This window comes from Heloderma suspectum, chromosome 16 (assembly GCF_057233095.1).
Source record: "Heloderma suspectum isolate Gila_16-S chromosome 16, 16-S_ref, whole genome shotgun sequence".
NCBI lineage: Eukaryota > Metazoa > Chordata > Lepidosauria > Squamata > Helodermatidae > Heloderma > Heloderma suspectum.
This window is the reverse complement of record NC_139473.1, coordinates 16,505,701-16,526,509: the sequence shown is the minus strand read 5'-3', so window position 1 is coordinate 16,526,509 and position 20,809 is coordinate 16,505,701. Positions and strand designations below refer to the sequence as shown.

Genomic DNA, 20,809 nt, shown 5'->3' with positions numbered 1-20,809 from the left:
GATGTATTACATTTATTGCAACTGATCTATGACACAGTTCCTGGTTGGGATTGAAAAGCAGATTTTTGAGATGACATGTACATCAAGCAGGATCTCAGGCAGAGACGCTCAGCGCTAACCCTTAGGCCTCCCTGCCTACTCTATGGACAGATACTTCTCTTTATCTGGTAACAAGCGCGAATCTGCTCACAAGATTATTTACTGATGTATTACATTTATTGCAATTGATCTATTGATACAGTTCCTGGTTGGGATTGAAAAGCAGAATCTCAGGCAGAGAAGCTCAGCGCTAACCCTTAGGCCTCCCTGCCTACTCTGTGGACAGATATAGCACTGTTCTTTATCTGGTAACAAGCGCGAATCTGCTCACAAGACTATTTACTGATGTATTACATTTATTGCAACTGATCTATGACACAGTTCCTGGTTGGGATTGAAAAGCAGATTTTTGAGATGACATGTACATCAAGCAGGATCTCAGGCAGAGACGCTCAGCGCTAACCCTTAGGCCTCCCTGCCTACTCTATGGACAGATATAGCCCTTCTCTTTATCTGGTAACAAGCGCGAATCTGCTCACAAGATTATTTATTGATGTATTACATTTATTGCAACTGATCTATGACAGAGTTCCTGGTTGGGGTTGAAAAGCAGGATCTCAGGCAGAGAAGCTCAGCGCTAACCCTTAGGCCTCCCTGCCTACTCTGTGGACAGATATAGCACTGTTCTTTATCTGGTAACAAGCGCGAATCTGCTCACAAGATTATTTACTGATGTATTACATTTATTGCAACTGATCTATGACACAGTTCCTGGTTGGGATTGAAAAGCAGATTTTTGAGATGACATGTACATCAAGCAGGATCTCAGGCAGAGACGCTCAGCGCTAACCCTTAGGCCTCCCTGCCTACTCTATGGACAGATATAGCCCTTCTCTTTATCTGGTAACAAGCGCGAATCTGCTCACAAGATTATTTATTGATGTATTACATTTATTGCAACTGATCTATGACAGAGTTCCTGGTTGGGGTTGAAAAGCAGGATCTCAGGCAGAGAAGCTCAGCGCTAACCCTTAGGCCTCCCTGCCTACTCTGTGGACAGATATAGCACTGTTCTTTATCTGGTAACAAGCGCGAATCTGCTCACAAGATTATTTACTGATGTATTACATTTATTGCAACTGATCTATGACACAGTTCCTGGTTGGGATTGAAAAGCAGATTTTTGAGATGACATGTACATCAAGCAGGATCTCAGGCAGAGAAGCTCAGCGCTAACCCTTAGGCCTCCCTGCCTACTCTGTGGACAGATATAGTACTGTTCTTTATCTGGTAACAAGCGCGAATCTGCTCACAAGATTATTTATTGATGTATTACATTTACTGCAATTGATCTATTGACACAGTTCCTGGTTGGTGTTGAAAAGCAGGATCTCAGGCAGAGAAGCTCAGCGCTAACCCTTAGGCCTCCCTGCCTACTCTGTGGACAGATATAGCACTGTTCTTTATCTGGTAACAAGCGCGAATCTGCTCACAAGATTATTTACTGATGTATTACATTTATTGCAACTGATCTATGACACAGTTCCTGGTTGGGATTGAAAAGCAGATTTTTGAGATGACATGTACATCAAGCAGGATCTCAGGCAGAGACGCTCAGCGCTAACCCTTAGGCCTCCCTGCCTACTCTATGGACAGATATAGCACTGTTCTTTATCTGGTAACAAGCGCGAATCTGCTCACAAGATTATTTACTGATGTATTACATTTATTGCAACTGATCTATGACACAGTTCCTGGTTGGGATTGAAAAGCAGATTTTTGAAATGACATGTACATCAAGCAGAATCTCAGGCAGAGAAGCTCAGCGCTAACCCTTAGGCCTCCCTGCCTACTCTGTGGACAGATATAGCACCGTTCTTTATCTGGTAACAAGCGCGAATCTGCTCACAAGATTATTTATTGATGTATTACATTTACTGCAATTGATCTATTGACACAGTTCCTGGTTGGTGTTGAAAAGCAGGATCTCAGGCAGAGAAGCTCAGCGCTAACCCTTAGGCCTCCCTGCCTACTCTATGGACAGATATAGCACTGTTCTTTATCTGGTAACAAGCGCGAATCTGCTCACAAGATTATTTACTGATGTATTACATTTATTGCAACTGATCTATGACACAGTTCCTGGTTGGGATTGAAAAGCAGATTTTTGAAATGACGTGTACATCAAGCAGAATCTCAGGCAGAGAAGCTCAGCGCTAACCCTTAGGCCTCCCTGCCTACTCTGTGGACAGATATAGCACTGTTCTTTATCTGGTAACAAGCGCGAATCTGCTCACAAGATTATTTACTGATGTATTACATTTACTGCAATTGATCTATTGACACAGTTCCTGGTTGGGATTGAAAAGCAGAATCTCAGGCAGAGAAGCTCAGCGCTAACCCTTAGGCCTCCCTGCCTACTCTATGGACAGATATAGCCCTTCTCTTTATCTGGTAACAAGCGCGAATCTGCTCACAAGATTATTTATTGATGTATTACATTTATTGCAACTGATCTATGACAGAGTTCCTGGTTGGGGTTGAAAAGCAGGATCTCAGGCAGAGAAGCTCAGCGCTAACCCTTAGGCCTCCCTGCCTACTCTGTGGACAGATATAGCACTGTTCTTTATCTGGTAACAAGCGCGAATCTGCTCACAAGATTATTTACTGATGTATTACATTTACTGCAACTGATCTATGACACAGTTCCTGGTTGGGATTGAAAATTAGATTTTTGAAATGACATGTACATCAAGCAGAATCTCAGGCAGAGAAGCTCAGCGCTAACCCTTAGGCCTCCCTGCCTACTCTATGGACAGATATAGCCCTTCTCTTTATCTGGTAACAAGCGCGAATCTGCTCACAAGATTATTTATTGATGTATTACATTTATTGCAACTGATCTATGACAGAGTTCCTGGTTGGGATTGAAAAGCAGGTTTTTGAAATGAAATGTACATCAAGCAGAATCTCAGGCAGAGAAGCTCAGCGCTAACCCTTAGGCCTCCCTGCCTACTCTGTGGACAGATATAGCACCGTTCTTTATCTGGTAACAAGCGCGAATCTGCTCACAAGATTATTTATTGATGTATTACATTTATTGCAATTGATCTATGACACAGTTCCTGGCTGGGATTGAAAAGCAGATTTTTGAAATGAAATGTACTTCAACCAGAATATCAGGCATAGAAACTCAGTAGGGATGTACAGACTGTGTAAAATCCGCTCCATCTGCGTTTCACAGATTATCAGGTGCCTTTTGTTCCGTCGTCCACCCACAGACGGATGCAAACTTTTTTTTTTGTCATGTGGAAACATGTAAATAGTTATGTAAGTATTTACGTAAGTATTTACATAATTTACCTCAGTGAGTAACATTTAGCGTCCCCCATTCCATTCAATGTTTCCTTGGCTGAAACTTGGGTATTTTCCTACAAATTAATATGCATACATTTCGGGAAAGTAAAAAAATCATCCAAAAGTCTAGACCTCCCTGCCTAATATATGGACAGATATAGCACTTTTCTTTATCTGGTAGAAACGCGAATCTGCTCACAAGATTATTTATTGATGTATTACATTTATTGAAATTGATTTATGACACAGTTCCTCGTTGGGATTGAAAAGCAGATTTTTGAAATGAAATGTACTTCAACCAGAATATCAGGCATAGAAGCTCAGTAGGGATGTACAGACTGTGTAAAATCCGCTCCATCTGCGTTTCACAGATTATCAGGTGCCTTTTGTTCCGTCGTCCACCCACAGACGGATGCAAACTTTTTTTGCTTGGGTATTTTCCTACAAATTAATATGCATAAATTTTGGGAAAGTAAAAAAATCATCCAAAATTCTACAGACTCCGTGCGGCCTGATGGGGTTGCTTTGCAGCAGATTCCACAGGTCAGATTCTTAGCAATGTGAGCTCATTTTAGTCCATCTCAAATTTCTCCAGCACCCCTCAAGTTTGGTTCTAACTCTTAGACCTCCTTGCTTAATATATAAACATATATAGCACTTTTCATTATCTGATATCAAACTCAAATCCGCTCACAAGATTATTTATTTATATATTACATTTATTTCACTTTATTTATGACAGAGTTCCTCACTGGGATTGCAAAGCAGATTTCTGAAATGAAATGTACTTCAGCCAGAATCTCAGGCAGAGAAGCTCAGTTCTAACTCTTAGACCTCCCTGCCTAATATATAAACAGATATAGCCCTTTTCTTTATCTGGTAACAAACTCAAGTCCGCTGACATGATTATTTATTTACATATTACATTTACTATGATTTATTTATGACATAGTTCCTCATTGGGATTGAAAAGCGGATTTTTGAAATGAAATGTACTTCAAGCAGAATCTCGGGCAGAGAAGCTCAGTTCTAACTCTTAGACCTCCCTGCCTAATATATGAACATATATAGCACTTTTGTTTATCTGGTAACAAACTCCGATCTGCTCACAAGATGAAATCAGTAAGGGATCCTAAAATATAAACAACTCACAAAATACAAAGTCAGAATTAAATAATAGGAAAATATTTGCAGATTAGTTGGAAAGCTTCTTAAAACCTGTTTACTCCAGCCTCCATTTATTTATTACATTTCTATACTGCTCAATAGCTGAAGCTCCATGTTTCTCCCCCACTGCCCTTTCTGTTGTCTCTCTCGTGTCCATATCTATTATTTAATTTGTACCCTGCTTTTCTACCAAGAAAAATGGCACACAAGGCAGTATCTAGAGTAGAATCTAGACTGTGTGACATAAATAATAGTTTTTCTGCCCCACTTTTCTATCACATTTATTTATTTATTTATTTATTTACAATATTTGTATCCCATTCCACATATTTAGCAGATAGGATAAAAGAATAAAAAACCATGTTAAAATAATTACTCTTTTTATAAAGAAACTGAGTTCTGATAAAACTGGGTTCTGGTCACTTAAGGAAGGCTTCCTGAAATAACATTTTTTTCAGGAGGTGCTGGAAGTACCATAATGTTGGCATCTACCTGGCCTCCGTAGGCAGGGAATTCCATAGGAAGGGGGCCACTGCACTGAAGGCACTTCTTCTGGTGGCCTCCAGTCAGGCCATGGGTCCATGTGGAACCACCAGTAACAATTTAGAAACCCATTAAAATGGGTGGGAAGCACACGGGCTGTGGGCCGCATGCAGCCCCCATTGCCACCAAATGGCTGCAGCTGTGCCACTGAATTGCAGCAACGACGAGAGAAAAAAGGCACATTTTTGCTTTAAAACAAGGTGTGTGGAGAGCATATGCCATGTTTTAATGCAAAATCAGGCTCCATCGGTACTTTCAGGAGCACATTTTTCCATTAAAATGAGGCACACGCTCCCTGTGTGCCTTGTTTTAAAAAAGAAAATGTTGTCATAGCCGCAGGGGGCGGCCTTGGTGGGTGGAGTGGCAATTGGCCCCTGAACCCTTCAGAGTTGCCCAGCCTGAATTTAACACTCAACTGTAAAAAAGCCCCATAATAATAATCCTGCTTCAAAGCTATAAGCAACATAAAGCTGCTAACCTAAGCACATTTACCAAAGAGTAAACTGGGTGAAAGAAAGAATGAGGCAGCACTCTGTCACACTCATGAAACTTCATCTCTAGCCACCAGAGCTGCTTCCATCAATTTCATGATAGCTCAGATAGCTGTTCTTTGGGCACATGCCCTACTTCCCAAGGTTCCACCTGCCTCTAGGCACCTTAGGGGAGGTGTCAACAAACTTGCCAGAGCAGTGGAGTTTCTTGCAGATTCTTCCGTGGACTGTGTACAATACTCTACCAGGGCTATGGCTGCTGGGGTTGTGGCCTGCCAGGTTTGTGGTTGAAACATTGGGAGGTAGATCAACAGTCTAAAGCAACTCTCTCTACCACACCTTTCCTTGGTGGCTAGTTGTTTGGAGACTCCCTTACTCCACATCTGGGGGAGTCAAAGGACAAAAATGTACTTAAAAGTACCTTTAAGAAGGCTGACTCTAGGGCTAAAATGCAGATACCTCAGTCCTTTTAAATGTGCTTTGTCCCCAAGCACATCCTCTTACTATCAAAGCAGGCCCTTCATGCCTCAATGCTCCTCATATCATCAACACATGAAGTCTGGGCTGTATGGAAAGCAGCAAGGAAAACATTCTTCATTACTCTTTTTCCCATTCAGAGGGCATTTGCAACACTTCTAGCACTCTTGAGAACTCATCACCACAGACAATGATGTCTTGAGACTGTCAGGCTTGGCTACACCCTCCAATTTCTGTCGTTTCTCAGGGGCAGGTTTCTCCAGGTTCTGGTCTCCAAGACCAGAGAGAAGCACCAGAGGGTTTCTTCGGCCATCCAGCACCTTCTCAATATAGATGCCATCAAGCTCGTTTTACCAACAGAGAGATCTTCAAGTGCCTTCTCAGTTTTATATTAGGAATGGGGAATGCTGAGAAATACTGGACTTGAAGTCTCTGTATAGGTTCCTGCACACTCAAAGGTTCCGTATAGAGGCACTTTGGTCAACTGTGGAGGTGATACATCTGGCCTTCATTGACCTGTCAGAGGCATACTTGGACATCCCCATTCACCCCTCTCACAGGAGGTTCTTGCATTTCTGCTTCATCAGGAAGCAATTCCAATATTGGGCTTGGCCCTTTGTCTTCTCAGCTCCTAGGGTTGTTACGAAGATCTTGGCTGCCTTGGTGCACTTGCAAGGGTATTTAGCCATACCTCTACAATCTTCTAATAAGGGCCTCGTCAGGGGAGAGAGCGATTATTCACATCTCTGTCACCACAGACTGTCTGACTCACCATGGTTTCATTATCAACAGGGACAAGAGTTCAGAGGCTTAAAAATCTGAGGGTCGTCATAGACATGGCCAGCAAGAAACTGTTCCTGTCCACAGAATGGACAGAAAGACTCGTGACCATTATCCATCAAGTCCTGTCCAAGAGGAAGTCTTTGCTTATGTTGCTGGCCCAGCTGCAGGGGGCCATGACTGCAGCAATAGATTTGGTTTCATGGGCATACTTCCACTCCTGCGCATTTCAGTGGTTTCATCTCCCTCATCAACTCAGCAGCACTCAGAACGTGCACTTGGTTTTGAGTTTTTTGGACTGTGTCTCTGCCTCCCTCTGTGAGTGCACCAACCCAGAATATCTGGCCAGAGGGGTTCCCCTGAGAGAACCAGTCTGAATTCTGATCACTACAGATGCCAGCCTATTGGGATGAGGAGCCCACTGTCAGGAGGCAGTAGCCCAGGGTCAACCCAAGAGCAGCTTGATCAACTGGCTAGAGTTTAGAGCAGTCCGCCTGACCTTGCTGACATTTTCAGAAAGCACTGGGGCAAGGATGTCCTAGTAAGGACAGACAATATTACAACTTATCAACAAGGAAGGAGGTTTTTCCTCCAGGGATCTCCTAAAGAAAGCTTACTCTTGCTGTCCAGGGCTCACCTATCATCCATCACTGCCAAATATATTAAGGGTGAGCTGACCATGCAGGCGGACTGGTTGAGTGGGACCACCATACAACAGGGAGATTGGGCCCTTCATCTTGAGACCATTGTGGAATTCATACAGATCTGAGGACCTCAGTCCATGACCTCTTTGCCAATGTGTCGAACAGGAAGGTGCCTCAATTCATGTCAAGGTTCCAGGCTGCCAAGGAGGAAGCCATCAATGTCTTGTCCTCCCCATAGCCCTGGGGCCTGCTGTATGCCTTACCCCCATTTCCTCTTCACCGGGGTATTGAGGAAGGAGAGAGCACTGAAGGCTCAGGATATTGGGCTTGCCCCTTATTGGCCACTCCAGCCATGATTTTCAGAGCTCAGCATTGATCGTCCCAGGAAGCTCCTGATGCATCCCGACCTCCTGACCCAGGTTCCCCTGTTCTACCTAGAGTGGCTCCTCCTTTGCACCTGAAGGTTGAACGGCAACAGCTTCTTCTAGCTCACAGCATTTCAGAAGGTGAAATTTCTACCATCTTAGCCTCCAGGAGGTCCTCTACCAACAAAATCAATCAAAGTACTTGGAACATCTTCTAAAGAAGGGGAAAAAAGATCTCTCCACTTCAAACTAGACTTCCTCAAATTGGTCCCAGCAGGCCTTCAAAGGTTCAAGCTATTACACTCCAGAGCTTATTCCAAAGAGGCCTTTAATCACTCAAAAAGGCTTGGCTGGATGACTTTGAGCAGATGGAATGGTGGTAATGAAGTAAGATTTTTTCACCATTATCTCCTCATTTCTATACCACCAAATAGCCGAAGGTGTCTGGGCAGTTCACGGCAATTCACAAAAAATGCAAACACAATGAAAAAAAAAATAGAATTTGTTATGAGTCTTCTGCCATTTGCACAGTAATAATTAACCCTGACATTTCATCACCCTCAGCTCTTCAGAATACCAAGGAGTTGACATGGCTCTATGACTGGGTCGAGAACATTTGGGAGTGTTTGTATTGACAGGCCAGATTATCCTTTCATTCCAGGTAGAGACCAGGCCCTTGGAAGGATTGCCAGGTAGGAAAATCCCTTAGAGACCTTAGAAAACTATCTGGCTTTATCAGTCCCCAGAGGTAGACCATCAAACTTGGTTCTCTACCCCTGTGGAGGTTACAGGCAGCCTAAAGATCAAAGCTGATCAGGTAATGATGTGTCCATGCCAGAAAAATCAATACTGACTCCCTCATTCACAAATCATTTCCTTCTAATCCAGTTGAGAAAACCAGATACAAAGATCCAGTTTACATTATCAAAACAAGCCATGGTGACTTAAATAAGCCAGCGTGGCTTGCTGTGAGCCGCAGTGCATGCCAGTGTATGTTGGGTGCGATTTGCATAATCACTGCCCAGCTGCAGCTTATCTTGTCATCCAAACCTGGGTGGCATGGCTTGTTGGAGAGTTAACCCTCAAATAATCTATAGTAGGGTTATTTGAGGGTTGTTTAATCCTTCAACTAGCCATGATTGTTGGTTTGGACAACATGAGAAGCCACTGCCAGGCAGCAATTATGCAAATTGCACCCAGTATGTTTTGGCACGTGACGTGACTCACAACCAGCCAATGTGTGTCATTTTGCCCTGGTTCAGAGGTTCTTTCAAAATACGTTACCAGTACATAGGCATCCCTGGACTACCTGATTAACCACACATATTTAAAGCTCTCCCCAAACCAGATACCATCATAGGGCAAGCTTAATACTTCACTCTCGATATGGGTGATACAAAATTCTTATTTCTAAGAAACACTCTGTCAGACAAAATTTGTCTTTTTACTAGAAAAGTATCAGCATAACAGTACTAAATACAAAAGCTTGTGCATGCATAAATTCAAACACTTTCAACATCGTTCTAAACAAGGCTTCTAAGCAGAGTCAAGCACAATTGTTTGTTCTCAGTGATAATTAATATCAAGCTTACCAGGTTGGTTTTACAGACAACATGTTGGGGAAGCTGATCCAAGTGGATAGCTCCCACTGTTGTGTGTTCAAAGTCCCCTTCATATACTTTTGGACACTATAAAATATGTTCAAACTATTTTTTACTACTTCTTTATGTTTCTCATCTAACAGTTCTAATGATACATTTCTTCCCTAAATCTTTGTATGTCTAAATAAGATCGTAGAATTTCAAGCTCCTTATCAAGATAAATGACCATAACACATAACAACATACTTATACAAACATTTTAGCCTTTCTCAACATATTACAGGTGTGTTTGTGTCACAAAAATATTTCCTGGATTGCATCCTGCCTTGTGAGCTTGTTTTTTATTTCACATCTCTTGTATTTTATGATCTGGCATGAGCTTTCTGGTTACTTTATCTGATGGCCTACCTGGCTTTGTTATGAAGCTAATTGTTTTATAGTACCCTTTTTTACAATGCAAAGAGGAAGACGTAGCTATAAATTTAATGTGGGCAGCAATGATCAATCTCCGAATGGCCTGGCTTTGCTGTTTCTCATCTGGCAAACCTCAGAAATGAGACACCTTTATTACTTGTGGAGGCCAAGCTGTGTTGCATTAGCCATCGGAATCCCATTTTTAATTCCAGAATTCTCGTGGAGGCATTTGATTATAGAATTTCCTAATTGGGCAGCAGGATGATGCAAATATGAAAGATTTGCCTGATCTGACACAACGGTGGCTTGTTTTGATTGTAAGAACTGGCCCACACTGTGCCCAGCCACTTGTGTTGGGACAGATTATCTGAGATAGGAACATGATTGACATGGCAGTCATGGAATCCTGAGCTGTTCCTGACAAAGCAGCTCCAGTGTGACTTTTGAAATCCCTCAAGACTTAGGTTCTCAATACTGTGCTCAAGACTACCTCCATCAGCTCAGGCAGGATGGAGTGCATGAAGTAACTAGTACTACTGAGCATATGCAAAACACCTATCCCTTGTTGCTAAGTGCCTGCAACTTCCAATCCTCAACATACCTGGAGGATAACCAGAATTCTTTGTTGGGCAAGATCTGAATCCAGAGCATCATAGGACTGAGGGAGTGTTTTTGTTCACTTCATTTGAGCCTAGCTACAGATCACATGAATAAATGCTTCTGAGCATGTGCAGAATGCTTCTTCACCAATGGCTCTAAAGTGGTATTTGCAATTAGGGCAAAGTGCACATGTGACTAACCAGTAATTTTCTCGGCACCTCTCAGTAAAAGTGTTGCAAAGCTCTTGTCGCGAGTCACAACCCCCCCGCCACCGCGCTGCTCAGCTGTTTGGTGGGGAAATGTAGTGACGTTCCAATAGAGAAGGGTGTGTGTACAGTTCTGGTCACCACACTAAAAAAAAATATTGTAAAGCTGGAAAAAGTGCAGAAAAGGGCAACTAAAATGATCAAGGGGCTGGAGCATATCTCCTATGAGAGGAGGTTACAACAGCTGGGATTGTTTAGCCTGGAAAAAAGGAGGGTCAGGGGAGACATGATAGAAGTCTACAAAATCATGCATGGTGTGGAGAATGTGGATAGGGAGACATTTTTCTCCCTCTCTCAAAATACTAGAACCCAATGGGGTCATCCTATGAAGCTGATTGGTGAGAGATTCAGGACAGATAAAAAGAAGTGCTTCTTCACACAGCGCATAGTTATACTATAGAATTTGCTACCACAGCATGTAGTGATGGCTACCCATTTGGATGGCATTAAAAGGGGGTTGGACAAATTCCTTGAAGAAAAGGCTATCAATGACTATTAGTCTTGATGTCTATATACTACCTCCAGTACCAGAGGCAATGATCCTATGTATACCAGTTGCTGGGGAACATGGGTGGATGGGGGCTGTTGCGCTCATGGCCTGCTTTTGAGTTCCTAGTCGACAGCTGGTTGGCCGCTGTGCGAACAGAATACTGGACTAGATAGACCCTTGGTCTGATCCAGCATGGCTCTTATGTTCTTCTGGTGTGTGTGTTGCCAAGAGACAGTGGCTTCTTTTTAGGATTCAGAGACAATGAACGCACAAATGGGTCAAGGCTAAAGATTTTATTAATCTCAAACAAACTGCAAAACACTAAACTACAAAGCAAGATTACAATGCTTGCATCCCTTCAGTCACTGGGAACCCCCTCAGAACGGCAACAGACAGACCCCAGTAATGGCCTGGTATGCAGCACATTCTTGGATATTGGTCTGCATAGAGCTTTGGAATTGAGAGTATTCCAGGGACATTTATACTAGCACTGTGCTGAATTTTTCAACCTATTTATTTTCAACCGTTTGGGGCGGGGGCGACTACAGCCAAAAATTGTGGGAAGGAGTAAGAATTTCAGAGAAATTTCTCAGGGTGCTTACCTTACTGTAAGAAGGTGGCAGAGGGGTGTGTGTGATCTTTCTTTTATTATTCCTCCCCTTGTTTCTGTCCTTGCAATCTCTCCAGCTGCTTGAATTCCTCGGAAAGCTCCTTGGAGGACTTAGCCAGGACTTCTTCCCTTGAGGCTTTCCAATGCTGCTGCCTGCTAAGTGCCTAAAAGCTGAGAGAGGATTTGTTGTTGTTGTTGTTAAAAGGACTTTTAATAACAATACTGCAAAATTTAAAAAATGTCCCTCTTGGCTTTCAGGCACTCAGCAGGCAGCAGTGTTGGAAAGCCCCATGGGAGGAAGTCCTGGCTAAGTCCTCCCAGGGGCTTTCCAAGAAGCTCAAGCAGCCAAAGAGGCTGCAAAGACAGAACGGGGGGGGGGGGGAAATGGTAAAGAAAGAGCATGCAGGAGCTCCTCTGCCATCTCCTACCAGTAAGGTAAGCACTCAAGCCCTGCATCCTGAGGAACTTCAGAGAAATTCTCAAAATCCCAGCAAAAGTGGTAGAAAAACAACTGCCCTTTTTTTTGCAAGGAAATGAAGGGGTTGGGAAAAGGCAGACGAGGTTTTGGCAATATATACCATTATGCTCACATTAATTGCACCTATATTTTGGTTATATTCCAATGACTTCGAGAACGTTTATACAATCTTGCAAAGTGAGATGATTCGCTCTAGCAAGTGGCAAGTAGCCAGCATAGATAACTGTATGACCATCCTAGATACTCCCGTAGCAGGTGGTCAACCTTGAAATTTTGCCAAAGTCTATCTAAAGGTAAATACCAGACTCCTGAGCCGTACCCTTTCAGGCAGCTTAGCTCTAAGAAATAATAAGAAAGTAAGCATAGCTGGCCACTTACAGAACCCAAGCCCAAAAGGAGATCAAGGCACAAAAGGGCCGATTGCTGTTCATTGCGGTGTTCTTCCACGTTTCCACCACAGAATAATGTTAAGATTTCCTTTCCCAGCAGGTGAGTCTATCAGTCCTACCAGTAAGAACTGACAACCATTGGGATATCTTTTATTCTGTTGTAGAAACTTGGACAAATAGGATGCAATGAAATAAATCAACCTTTTATTGTAATCACACAGGCCAGCTTAGCTAGAAACTCATCACTTTCAGCATAAAATCCAAATCACTTCAAACTTAGGAAAGGAAGCCAAACCCAAGCCATCCTGAATGTTTATCTGTTCCCTGGATCTGCTTAGCATGGCATAGCAAAAGTTCTTAGCAGTCCTTAATTTACCCTTGTAGAGCTGGTCAATTCTCTAACAGGGTGATGGTGGCAACAGAGGTCTTGCCACCACCTCTTTTAGGCAAGACAGAATCTTATCTTTCCATAAAGAGGTATTCATCACTACTCTTACCCACTTAGTCTTACTCACTCTGGCTACTTTTAAAGCCAGGAAGGGCAAGGGTCCTGCACACAAGTGGCAGGCCTCACCTCTACAAGGATCTTGTCCACTTTCTTGGGCAGTATAAATAGGAAAGTATCCATTACAACCGGAGAAGCAGAGGCCAAAGTTACATCCACTGGATATGCATCACCTGTATCAACTATGGCAGCCAAGTCGTTACAGATACGATCAATTCTATTTGCAAAGTTTTGAGTAAATTGGTCACAACAGGCTATCGCATGGTCCACAGTTTTGCCTTGCAGGCCAGAACATAATGAGCCTTTGACATCTGAAAAAGCTCTGTTGGGCGACTCTGTGCAGACGCAATGGTGATGAAGTACAAGTTCTTTGCCACCTTCAGTGCCGTGGAGTAGGCTTTCAAATGAGCTCTAGCCCATGTTCAGTTGGACTTGTTCTGAGATGTTCATCAATGTCATTCTAGTCAACATCCCACTCATTTCATCACCTGCAGCTCCCTGGAAAACCAGGGAATTCGTTTGACTCCACTCAGCAGGAGGATGCTCAGGAGCGATCATGTTAACAACCTGGGTCACCTCTCCATTCCAGAGGTTAACCAGGGTTTTGACAGAATCTCTTGCTGAGATTACAAGAAAATCCCCAAGAGCTAACAGAAAACTATCTGGATCAGTCTCCTGGGGAACGAAGTGGTGGATGGTTATACCCTCGGTGTGACCCATTCTAGCTTGGTCATATCATATTTCAAGCATGCCCTTTTATTTTATATGTCATGCTGACCAGTTCCGAAAGTGCTCAGCTTGCATTAGGAAGAATGACCACACTTCCCAGTGCTGACCTTGTCCATTTGTGTGCTGCCTCTATGGGGACATGAAGCTAGGTGCTCTGCCCAGTGGCAGCCTAGTCCCTTTCTCTGTGCTGAGAGCGTGTAAGGGAAAAAACTAGAGGCTAAAATATCAGGGTCCCTGGTATTAGATACCTAGGCACACTTACTTTAAAACAGCCTTAGGGCACAATCCTACGGCCGCTAGTCAGCAGGTAGACGGCCATAGTCCCACGCTGCCTTGTAGGCAGCGCGGAACAGCCCCGTGCTCAGAAGAGGAGCGCAGAGTGGCAAAAACGGGGCGTTCCTGGGGGCACGCCAGGGCAGGGAAGTTGGAAATGCTGGTACGACACATCCAACATGTTGTCCGGCTACCGCTTCCCCCACTCCGACTTCCCACAGCTAGACAGCTGAAATCAACTATCTAGCCGCAAATGCAGGGTGGCTGAAGTGCAGAGGGGACGATCCACTCCGCGCTTCTCCTGCCCTTCATTGGATAGGCGGTCGCCTCAGAGTTCAGAGGCGGCCGCCTATCCTGGTAAGATTGCTCCCTTACTTTGACACGAGATGTTGCAGGTGATGTTCCGTCAAGGATTCATGCTTGAATGTTTGCATTCACTCAAATTCACTGGAATTCTGCAAATAAGGACTAAAACAACAACATAAGCTAAATGCCTTTATTAAGGGAAGATAAAGAAAGTTGAGCACACATGCAAACACTCCACTAAGCAAAGCAAAGATAAGAAGACATATTCACAAATCTTGCAGCTGTAGACCTACCATTCACACCTGTACTTTACCAGCAAAGGGAACCTTCTCACAATACAGGACCTCTGTTGAGGCTCTTCAGTCAGGAGGAGGTCCTTGATTTCTTCTGTGCATAGATTTAAATACTCTTCTAAACTTGGTGTCGAACTTCTTAATACATATTCTGAAATCTTAACATCTATTAGTCCACGTCACATTTTAGGCCACGTTTCTGAAATGTTCCCTTCTATTTCTGATGCAGGTTGTTTATGCCAAAGGGAGCCTTAGTTCTTCTTTTGTGTGGTCAATGGCTCTCTACTTCTCCTTTTCTCTAACGGAAGAGGAATCCCAAACCACAACTCTTGTCCTGTTATAACCTTATAAGTTCCCTTATAAGGACTCACACAGCTGAAAGATTAATACAACACATTTCATCAACATACATGTAGATCTAAATAGCTTCCAATACAGTAGATCCTGCTCCACTACTTTCCCTGTTACACATTAAAGCATTACCCCCAATCCTCAAGTACTAGCTTCTCTGCTAAGTGAAAGTTGCAGAGCCCAAGAAAAATCCTTTCAAAGGGCACAGAATTTGATGCCACTCTCGCCACAGAGAAAGGCAAAATAGGCAGGGGCGGGGTGATGGCATCCATGCCCACTAATGTCATCCAGCCTGCGGAGGGCCTACCAGGGTGCAGTTCTGCCCCCCACCTAGAACAGCCATATAAATCAGTTATTGACTATTCCAGTGGTTTTTAAACACTGTTCTGAGAATATTAAAATTTCCTGGAAACTTCCCAGAGTTAGTCAGTGAGAAGATCAATAGTGGTGGACAGCTTCTTTGAGAGATGCTGGCTTTGCACACAGCACATCGTTCCCACTTTGCACAATGCTGATTGAGTTCCTGGCCATCCACATCCACACTGTCATCTCCAATCGGAGATTGGAAATAATACCAGGGGATTCCCCTGCATGCTGCTTGCCCTCCCAGTTGCTGTATTCCATTTCCCCTTTCATCCAGTTTTCTGCCCCCCCCCCCCCAATCAGCATTCCAGGACACTGAGCATACTCAATCCTCATTTGGCTCTTCTGGGGGTTCCCCCCTTTGGTTTCCTCCCCTGAAGTTATTTTGTATTTCTGCAAAACTTGAGGTTTCCCCAAGCCTGCTGATACCTCTCTAAGTGAGTGAGTGGTAATGTTTTGGCTACATAAGGATCCATACTCTCCTCTGAACTGTGGAAATAGATTTAATAGATTTGTGTTAAAGAGAATAAATGCAACCTTGAACAATAAATTGATACAACATTGTAAAAAAACTAGCAAATATATAGTTCACATGCTCTTAGCTCCATAATAGAATCTAGACTGTTTTCAGGGGACTTGTTGTATGTATGAATGTATGTATGTATGTATGTATTTTATTAAATGCAAAATGAAATAGATTTCTCTAGGTACAATATACATTTCAAAACATAATTAATAGAATAAAATCACAATAAAAATAACAACAAAAACCAACAGACATACCGGCACAGCATAAAATATAATAAGGATGCAAAACTAAACCCACCATCACATACAAGAGTTAAAAGCACTATTTAAATTAAAATAATATATTATAAACAGTTTAAAATATTGATATACTTAAAGAGCCTGGGAGAAAGAAAAGTATTAGCCTGGCACTGAAAATATAGTGATGTGGATGCCAGGCAGACTTCTCTTGGGAGAATATTCAGGAGCTGATGGGCCACCACTGAAAAAGCCCTGTTGTTGCCATCTTCTGAGCCTCAGAATGAGGGGGAACTTGAAGAAGGGCTTCTGTCTCATAGGGAGGTACATATGAGTGGAGGCATTCTGCCAGATACCGAGATCCCAAATGTGTAGAGCTCTATAGGTCAACATCTGCACTTTGAATTGGTCCTGAAAATGAATCAAGAGCCAGTGCAGGTGAAAGAGGACAGGACATAGCACCTGATCCTGGTTAGAACTCTCAGCCATATTTTGCATTAGCTGAAGCTTCTGGACCATCTTCAAAGGCAGCCCCACATACAACACATTACAGGAATCCAAATGGGAGTTAACTAGGACATGGATCACAGCAGCTACATTATCCACCTACAGATAGGTCATAGCTGAGATACCAACTGAAGCTGATGAAAGTGCTCTGTGCCAAAGAGGCCATTTGAACTACTAATTACAATGATGAATCTAGTAGCATCCCAAGCTGTGCACATGATCTTTCAGGGGGAGTGCAGCCTCCTCCAGCACAGGTTGAATCCCCCTTATTCTCTCTGAGGAATCAATCATTAGCCATGGCTCCATCTTGCCTAGATTAAGCTTCAGTTTGCTATCTCTCATCCAGTCACCGATTTAGCACCCCACAGCTCCACCTGGCACTGAAAAGGAGAAACAGCTGTCTGTCATCTGCATATTGATGACAACACACTCCAAATCCTTGAATGACCTCACTCAACACTTTCATGTAGATGTTGCATGGGGAATAAGATGGAACCTTGAGGGACCACAAAGCAAAGATGCCACAAAGTCAAGCAGAAATCCCATAGCACCACTTCTGGATAAGAGCAGAGCCACCACAAAGCAGTCCCACCTACATCTAACTCTGACAGCCGCTCCAGAAGGATATCATGATCAATGGTATTGAAAGCAGCCTATAGATCAAGGAGAATCAATAAAGTTGCAGTCCTTCTGTCTCTCTCCCAACAGAAATCATCCCACAGGGCGACAAAGGCTGATCCAGTGCTATAACTAGGCCTGAACCCTGATTGAAATGGACTCAGAAAGCCAGTCTTATCCAAGAGAACCTGGACCTGGTCAGCTACTATGGGCTCAAACATCTTCCTCAAGAAGGGAACATTTGCCACTAGCCTATAGTTATAAAGAATTTCTGGGCCCAGCAACAGTTTGTTCAGAAGTGGTGACACAACCACAATGAGTAGTTTAAGGAGGCTGGGACTGCTACCTCTTGGAACCAGCCAGCTGTCTCTTCTTTTACAGATGTAAGCATCCAATGAGGGACAAGGGTTGAGGAAACACATGGCCAGCTAAACCTTACTAAGCACCTTTGGCCCCACAAAATGAAATTCATCCAACACTATAGGACCAGACAGTGCTCTGGGCTCTCCCATGGATGGACCTGTACCAACTGTGGAATTTAAGTCGTAACGGGTACAAGCAATTTTGTTTTTAATGTATGGCAACCATAAGAAGAGCCATGCTGGATCAGACCAAGGGTCCATCTAGTCCAGCATTCTGGCTAACCAGATGCCTGTGTCACACTGTGCCAATGGGAGTTATGCCATTTCACCATCAGGACCTGGTTTTAAAAGATCACAAACCACTCGGAAAAGCTCTGCTTGGTCTACTTTGAAAGGACACAGTACTGGCAAAGAAAAGTTGCTTCTTCGCCTCCATCACTGCCACAGAGTAGATTTGATAATGAGCTCTTTCTCATGTTCAATCCAAGTTTAGGAGGAAAGTTGTTAAATATGAATCTGCAGTAGAGAGCATAAATCCTAGGTTGAGCGGATAACTATTACAGCAGCAGCTACTAACTCTACTGTAATGTCCTCTTGATACAAATCAGTATTTATTTTTGGTAGTGGGTTTTGGTTATTTTTGTTGTGTGTGTGTGTTTTCTCTTTTCTCATATTTATAGGAACTGTGGGAGGGAGTGGTGGCAATGCAAAGGAAGTGTAATGTTTTAGGGTTAGGGAACGAGAAGAGAAGGAAGGGGCAAATGGGGACTGTTCGTGTGTTATACTTAAAAAAAAATCATTCAGTAAAACATGAATAAAAAAAAACTCCGACCATAGTTAATTTTCTTGTTTGATACAATTCAAGGTATATCATTTTTATTCTGGACACAAAGCAGCTGTAAGGTGAACTAGCTACATGTTATGTACACGAGGATCCGTTTGTTAGCTTCTGTGGAGTTGATGATGTCTCCAACGTGTAAATATACTACATCCACAATATAAAACTGTCCTTTACCTGATGTATTTTCATGGCCATAGATTATCTGATAGTTGGAATGTGGCTGTCTAAAATCTCAGCCCTTGACTGAAACTGCTAAGGGCTCTGTGTTCTATCTGGCAACATAGCTTATTCTCAGACAAATTACAACTGTTATTTTTCACTAACCTACTACTGTAATCTGCGTTTTCAGAAGAAGATAAAGACCAGAGGGTTGATCAGTTTTGTAACATGGTGACTGTGTATTTTGGCAATATCAAATATTTACAAACGGAATCTTTCATTGGGACAGCATTTAGGCAATCCTCTTAATCTCAATTTTTTTTCCACTAGGAAGGTTCCAGAAAGACATCAGACAACATTGGTTTTACCGAAAACCAGAAGAAATTAAAAATGTCCAAAATAACTACCGAGCTTCTGTTGGAAAGAGCCGTGCCCAAATCTACAAGGTTGCGAAAAATCAAAACTCTGAAGTAAGTGTAGTCATACCTATTTAAAACCGCAGAGGTCTCCCTTGATTTTAAATAAAAGATAAGTTAGCTCTTAGTAGTTCAGTTTGTTTAACCGATCACAATATTGCTAAACTTTCATGTAAATTTAGTAGCAAAGAAAATCCTTAAGTGCACAGTTAGGGCATGAGGTTGGGAAAATTAAAGTAAATCACAGAAATGCAAAACGGAGCAAGCAGTTCTGCATAATGCATGCTACCAGACAAAAAGTATTTACCCCATGAGACTGGAATATGAGTTTCTTCACAGCCCTTTTTCTGTTGGGTTTTAAGGGTTAAGATGTATACTTTTCAAGGGTGTCAGTATAATTCAGGAAACTTTTTATAGTTTTTAAAAAATACCCTATAGTTTCAATTTGAGACTGGTGCTATGCTCTGTAAAAGAGCCTCACGTAACAAGAGCCCTGCTTTATCAGACCAAGGGTCCCACAGTAACCCAACTGGATGACAGCAGGAAACCCACTAGTAGGGCATGAAGGCAATTACCCTCCCCTGCTGTTGCCCACCCCACCTGCAAATGGTAGTCAGTGGCATTTTCCCTTTGAACACGAGAGGTTCTTTTTACCTATCATACTTACAAACAGACTGTCACATTTTCAGCTGTCTACTTTATCCTGTTTAGGTTGTAGTTTATTTCATGAGATCCTGATAAATTCACAAACGACATCTGGCCTTAACTGTCCAGGGTGTAGCACTACTGTAATACAGATTTAGCACTACTGTAGTTTGATTAGCACTACTACTATTTAGCGTGACTGTAGTTTGATTATTTAATGAGATCTTGATACATTTGTAAATGATATCTGGCCTTAACTGTCCAGGGTGTAGCACTACTGTAATACAGATTTAGCATGTAGAGAAAGGGTGGGGAACCTCTTTGAGCCCAAGTACCAAATTCAACTTTGGAAAAGCTCTCAGGGGTCACATGGCAGGGGTCACATGGTGGATGAGGCAGAAGGCAAAGAGGTGGGGCCCGAAATACAAAATATACCAGCATATTTTAGTTTAAAGTTCTTACTGCCAGTAACAAAGCCTTCAAAGAGGCATTTCAACCTTTCAGAATGCAGAAAAACCTGCACAAAAGATGGGAAACCACCAAAACATCGGTAGGTGAGGGAAAGGGGGTGGGGTCAGGGGAAGGGGGTGTGGTCATCTGGGGAACTATGGAGGGCTGGATTGGGACTCTAGGAGGGCTGGATTTGACCCATGGGCCTGAGGTCCCCCACCCTTGAGTAGAGTTTTGAAAACTTTAAAAAGGTGTCAGAAAGAAAAGGGGGAACTCTCTTCAAGGCAGTTTGCAAGGTTAAGTTGTAAATGAAATATAGACTACAGTTAACCAGAATAACTGCACAATATCCGCGAGAGTAAAATCTCCAAGTTACAAAATAAAGGTAAGCATTCAGTTAAAAGTGAACTTTAAATAGTTACATTAATACTTCTTTTAGATCTTCTGGGCTGTAACTTGGTATTGAAAACCAAGGGGGAGGGCTGTACCTTGCTGAGCCTTGTTACGAATTAACT

At 42.8% G+C, this 20,809-nt stretch overlaps 1 protein-coding gene across 4 annotated transcripts in view; it reads left to right on the top strand.

The window, feature by feature from the left end:
- Nucleotides 1-20,809, top strand: part of LRWD1 (leucine rich repeats and WD repeat domain containing 1) — a 71,975-nt gene that overhangs the window by 16,192 nt on the left and 34,974 nt on the right. For 2 of the 4 annotated variants that reach the window (XM_084823367.1, XM_084823369.1), the window contains exon 2: nt 19,118-19,253. In XM_084823367.1, the coding sequence (XP_084679493.1) occupies nt 19,118-19,253 (136 nt within the window). Of the gene's footprint in view, nt 1-19,113; nt 19,254-20,809 lie in introns of all 4 variants that reach the window. The other 2 variants (XM_084823370.1, XM_084823368.1) reach the window with 1 other exon arrangement.